The following is a 5,799-nucleotide window of genomic DNA, read 5'->3' on the forward strand; positions in this document are numbered from 1 at the left end:
AAAGAAAGAATCTTGAAAGCAGCAGAACAGAAGGGATTCATTACATATGAGAAATCCACAGTAAGACTATAAGCAGAATTCTCCTCAGAAATCTTGGAGGCCAGAGGACAGTAGGTTGATATACCCAAAATGCTGAAAGAAAAAAGGCTCAGCCAAGAATTCTTTATCCAGGGGCGCCTGGGTGGCTCAGTGGGTTAAAGCCTCTGCCTTCGGCTCAGGTCATGATCCCAGGGTCCCGGGATGGAGTCCCGCATCAGGCTCTCCGCTCTGCAGGGAGCCTGCTTCCTCCTCTCTCTCTGCCTGCCTCTCTGCCTACTTGAGATCTCTGTCTGTCAAATAAATAAATAAAATCTTAAAAAAAAAAAAGAATCAGGCAGGGAGCCTGCTTCCTCCTCTCTCTCTGCCTGCCTCTCTGCCTACTTGAGATCTCTGTCTGTCAAATAAATAAATAAAATCTTAAAAAAAAAAAAGAATTCTTTATCCAGCAAAACCTATTAAAAATGAGTGATAGGGGCGCCTGGGTGGCTCAGTGGGTTAAAGCCTCTGCCTTTGGCTCCAGCCATGATCCCAGGATCCTGGGATTGAACCCTGCACTGGGCTCTCTGCTCAGCAGGGAGCCTGCTTCCCTCTCTCTCTCTCTACCTGCCTCTCTGCCTACTTGTGATCTCTGTCTGTCAAATAAATAAATAAAATCTTTTTTAAAAATGAGTGATAAGACGTTTTCAGATTAAAAACCAATAAATTAAAACAGAGATCATGCAAAGAGTCTTCTCCAATCACAGGAAAATGTACTTAGAAATCAATAACAGAAGGAAAATGGGAAACCCAACAAATTTGTGGAAAATAAACAACACATTCTTAAATAAGCAATGGGTCAAAGAAGAAATCATGAGGAAATTAGAGGGTATTTCAAATAAATGAAAATGAACCTCTGATACACAGTGAAAGCAATGCAAGGGGCAGTGGAATTTATAGCTATAAGTGTCTACATTTTTAAAATGAATCATCTCAAGTCAACCTATCTTTATAATTTCAGGAACTGCTAGGAAAAGAAGAAAGAGGCATCTGAATGGCTCAGTGGGTTAATCATCTGCCCTTAGCTCAAGTCATGATCCCAGGGTCCTGGGACAGAGCCCTACATCAGGCTCCCTGCTCAGTGGAGAGCCTGCTTCTCCCTCTCCTTCTGCTTTTCCCCTGACTCATGCTTTCTCACTCTCTATCTCAATAATTAAAATCTTTCAAAAAAAGAGAAATGGTAAATGTGTTGATAAATATATAAAATTTTTTAAAAGGAAGATAAACTAAATTAAATATAGCAGAAGAAAGGAAATAATACAAGGCAGAGCAGGAACAAATAAAATAGAGACTAGAAAAAGTAATAGATAAAATCAACAAACCAAAATTTGTTGATTTGAAAAGATCCACAAAAATTGCAAATGATAGCCAAGACTGACAAAGAAAACAAGAAGACTCAAATTTCTAAAATAAAAAGAGTGGTGACATTGCTAATGATTCTACAAAAATGAAAATTACTATCACTACAATAAAAATTATGTACCTAAAAATTGAAATCTATATGAAATGGACCAATTCTTAGAAACACAAAATGTACCAAGACTGAATCATGAAAAAAATGGAAGAACTGAAAACACCTATACCAAGTAAGGAGATTGAATCAGTATAAACAACAACAACAAAACAAGAAAAAAACTCAGAAAAAAGCTAAAGACTGGATGATTTCACTGATGGAATTCTACCAAAAAGAAGAACTAACACAAATCCTTATGAAATCCTTCTAGAAAATTGGAGAGAAAAGAACACTTCTTAACTTATGCCATCATTAGCCTGATACCAAAGCCAGGCAAAGATATTATAAGAAAAGAAAACTATGCAACAAGATCTCTTTATGAAAAGTAATGCAGAGGGGCGCCTGGGTGGCTCAGTGGGTTAAGCCGCTGCCTTCGGCTCAGGTCATGATCTCGGGGTCCTGGGATCGAGTCCTGCGTCGGGCTCTCTGCTCGGCAGGGAGCCTGCTTCCCTCTCTCTCTCTCTGCCTGCCTCTCTATCTACTTGTGATCTCTCTCTATCAAATAAATAAATAATCTTTAAAAAAAAAAAAAAAGAAAAGTAATGCAGAAATTCTCCACATAATACTAGGAAAAGAAATTCAGTAATGTATTAGAAAGATTATACACTATGACCAAAGGGAGTTTATTCTTGGAATGCAGGGATGGTTTAACATAGGAAAAGTGACCAATATACCACAATAACAGAATAAAAGAAAAAGACCCATGCAATCATCTCAGTTGATGCAGAGAAGACATTTGACACAATTCAACACCCATTTATAATAATTTTAAAAAACCAACATTCAACAAACTAGGAATAGAAGGAAAGTACCTGAACATATTAAAGGCTATATGTGAAAAACTCATAGCTAACATTATCCTCATTCTTAGGGACAGAAAGTAAAGCAAAGGTTACAGGAATGTAGGGTAGGAAATAATGGGGAGTTATGCCATTTGGGGTGAGGGAAAAGTTCTGGAGATGGATAGCAGTAATGTTTGCACAACAGTGCAGTAGTATGAATGTACTTAATGTCATTTACCTGTACACTTGTGATTAAATTTTTACGTTATGATAATTACAAGTTTTATATTATATATATATATCTTGCCACACTTTAAAAATTCTGTGACACAGATAATCATTTTAAAAATATGTTTGGTTTTTCTCTAACACATTTCTTTAGATATGATCTTCTAATCAGCAGAGACACCTGTTAAAGGATAATTTTCAAAACAAGTTAAAAATCAAAAGTTAAAACAAGTTAAAATCATGATTCTCATACAGACTTAAAATGGACACATGTGGTGTCCCTGGGTGCCTCAGTTGGTTAAGCACCTGCCTTTGGCCCAGGTCATGATCCCCGGGTCCTGGGATTGATTGAGCCCTGTGTTAGGCTCCCTGCTCAGCTTCTCCCTCTTCCTCTGCCACTCCCTCCTGTTCTTTCTCTCTCCGTCTGTCAAATAAGTAAAATATTTAAAGAAAAACATATAACAAGCACATTTGCAAGATAATAAATAGCAGAATGAAGAACTTCAGCCTTGAGCAGCGAGAGGTGAATTCAATAGTGGATCTGTAGCATATTTGGGCTCGAAATGACCCTCGGAAGCAGGACTTGGAAGGATGTCTAACTGTCCTAAAGTCACCTGATAGGGGACCTGGAGGCAAACCCAGAGTTAAAAACCCAACCACGGGCTGAGTCTCCAGGTCAAACTTTAGTTGGCATCATCTTCCCAGGGCCAAGGAGAAGTGAAGCACTTCTTTCCTGCATCATGAGTCTCTGGGAGATTCAGACCACATTCTGTTGCTCTCCTCAGGCTCTGTGCATACCTGAGGTGTTCCTCCCCAAGGAGGTTTTTTACAACTTAAGGCCCAATATGTGGTGACAGACTGAGGTAGGTCACCATTGACACTTTTTGTGGCACTGTTGACAAAGGGAAACCTAATGAGGGCTGTGGTCATAAACAGGCCTATTGAAGTTGTTCGCTGGAATCTGCACAGTCCATAGACATCTTCTCTTATCTAGCAGGTTCACTCCCCAGTGACCCTTTACACTTACAGCTGCAGCTGTGGTTGCTCCTCTGAGCTCCAGACATGGCTCCCAGCCAGTCCTTACCCCAACACCCCCATGCCCACTTCAGAGCCACCACCCGTTGTATCTTTCATTCTTCAGAACTCTTCCTGAGGTGCCCTCACTACTTATGTGACCCCCCACTCAGAGAGGCCTTCCCTGACGTCACAGAGTCTCCTGACCCACCCCCATCATTCCCCACCCGTCCGTTTTTTTTCTACTCCAGAACCCACATTATCAGTTGACATGTCATCTCTGCTATTTAATTTCCTTAACATCTGCAATTCCTCTGAAGCTGCCAGCTCCAGGAGGTCATAGGCCTCTTCACTGCTCTTTCTCTAGGCCCAAGCAGGGACTTCTTTACCAATTGTGAGAAGAGACCATCCAGCTTCTCACAATGCTGCCCCTGTCACATGCTTCCTGTGACTTCCCAGCCGCCAGTCATAAATTGTCTCTAGTTACTCCTCTTCCACCATAATAGCTGTTAGTTTGTGCTCATCTCTTGGTGAGGGGACATCATCTGTAATGAGAACTATTAGTTGTGGGGACCCCACCTTAATTATGTGGGAGAGAAGGCCCTAAAATATCTCTCAGCTTTCCACTGAGGAGGGTGACCTCATGTAGTGATGTAGAGCTTCCCAAAATTGCCCCCAAGGAATTCCTTTTTGGTCAGAAAACTCACTGAAATATTCCTGTAGGGAAAGAAAACCATTGTGCAATTTGTCAATGTTGTCTTATTTTAATATTTAGCCATTATCATATTAAAATATAAATATTAAATAATATAAATTTCTTTTTAAGCATACCATTTAACTACCTCCCCAAAGACATCTTTATCTTTTTTAAAAAGATTTTTCTACTTTCGGCCGGAACCGCCATCTTCCAGTAATTTGCCAAAATGACCAACACAAAGGGAAGGAGGAGGGGTACCCGTTACATGTTCTCTAGGCCTTTCAGAAAACATGGAGTTGTTCCTTTGGCCACGTACATGCGAATCTACAAGAAAGGTGATATTGTGGACATCAAGGGAATGGGCACTGTTCAAAAGGGAATGCCCCACAAATGTTACCATGGCAAAACTGGAAGAGTCTACAATGTTACTCAGCATGCTGTTGGCATTGTTGTCAACAAACAAGTTAAGGGCAAGATTCTTGCCAAGAGAATTAATGTACGCATTGAGCATATTAAACATTCAAAGAGCCGAGATAGCTTCCTGAAGCGTGTAAAGGAAAATGATCAGAAAAAGAAGGAAGCCAAAGAGAAAGGTACTTGGGTTCAACTGAAGCGTCAGCCTGCTCCACCCAGAGAAGCACATTTTGTGAGAAGCAATGGAAAGGAGCCCGAACTGCTGGAACCCATTCCCTATGAATTCATGGCATGATAAATATAAAGAAAATAAAAGACCTCAAGACTGTAAAAAAAAAAAAAAAAAAAGATTTTTCTATTTATTTGACAGAGAGTTAGAGAGAACCAAAGAGCACAAGCAGTGTGGGGGTGGGTGGATGGCAGAGGCAGAAGGAGAAACAGCTTCCCTGCTCCCTGCTGATCAGGGACTCATTCCAGAACCCTGCGATCATGACCTGAGCAGAAGGCAGACACTTAATCGACTGATCCACCCAGGTGCCCCTATTATCATTTTTTAAAAAGATTTTACTTATTTATTTGAGAGAGAGCATAAACAAGGGGAGCAGCAGAGGGAGAGGGAGAAGCAGGCTCCCTGCTGAGCAGGGAACATGATGCAGGACTCCATGCCAGGACCCTGGGATCACGACCTGAACTGAAGGCAGATGCTTAACCAACTGAACCACCCAGTTGCCCCAAGTCACTTATTATCTTTAAAAAATTATAGCAGGGTTTCCAGGGTGGCTCAGTCAGTTTAAGCATCTGTCTTTGGCTCAGGTCATGATCTCAGGGTTCTGGGATCCAGTCCTGCATCAGGCTCTCTGCTCAGTGGAGAGTATGCCTCTCCCTCTCCCTCTGTACTCTCTCCCTCTGTGTTCTCTCTCTCACTCTCTCTCAGATAAATAAATAAAATATTTTTAAAAATACATAAAAACAAATGAAAATGAAAACACAATGGTCCAAAACCTTGGGATGCAGCAAAAGCAGTTCTAAGAGGGAAGTTTACAGCAATACAAACTTACCTCAAGAAACAAGAAAAA

The 5,799-nt window shown here is 40.8% G+C and overlaps 1 protein-coding gene across 1 annotated transcript; it reads left to right on the top strand.

The window, feature by feature from the left end:
• The first annotated feature begins 4,504 nt into the window (after positions 1 to 4,504).
• LOC123953163 (60S ribosomal protein L21-like) lies at positions 4,505 to 5,053 on the top strand. The gene has a single exon (XM_046023164.1). It carries the CDS (start codon positions 4,536 to 4,538, stop codon positions 5,016 to 5,018), a length of 483 nt encoding a protein of 160 aa, XP_045879120.1. The 5' UTR covers positions 4,505 to 4,535; the 3' UTR covers positions 5,019 to 5,053.
• The last annotated feature ends 746 nt before the right edge of the window (positions 5,054 to 5,799 follow it).

This window comes from Meles meles, chromosome 11 (assembly GCF_922984935.1).
Source record: "Meles meles chromosome 11, mMelMel3.1 paternal haplotype, whole genome shotgun sequence".
Classification (NCBI taxonomy): domain Eukaryota; kingdom Metazoa; phylum Chordata; class Mammalia; order Carnivora; family Mustelidae; genus Meles; species Meles meles.

Excerpts from the sequence above, each read along its gene's own strand:
- LOC123953163 (XM_046023164.1), top strand. The coding sequence starts at position 4,536 with ATGACCAACACAAAGGGAAGGAGGAGGGGTACCCGTTACATGTTCTCT.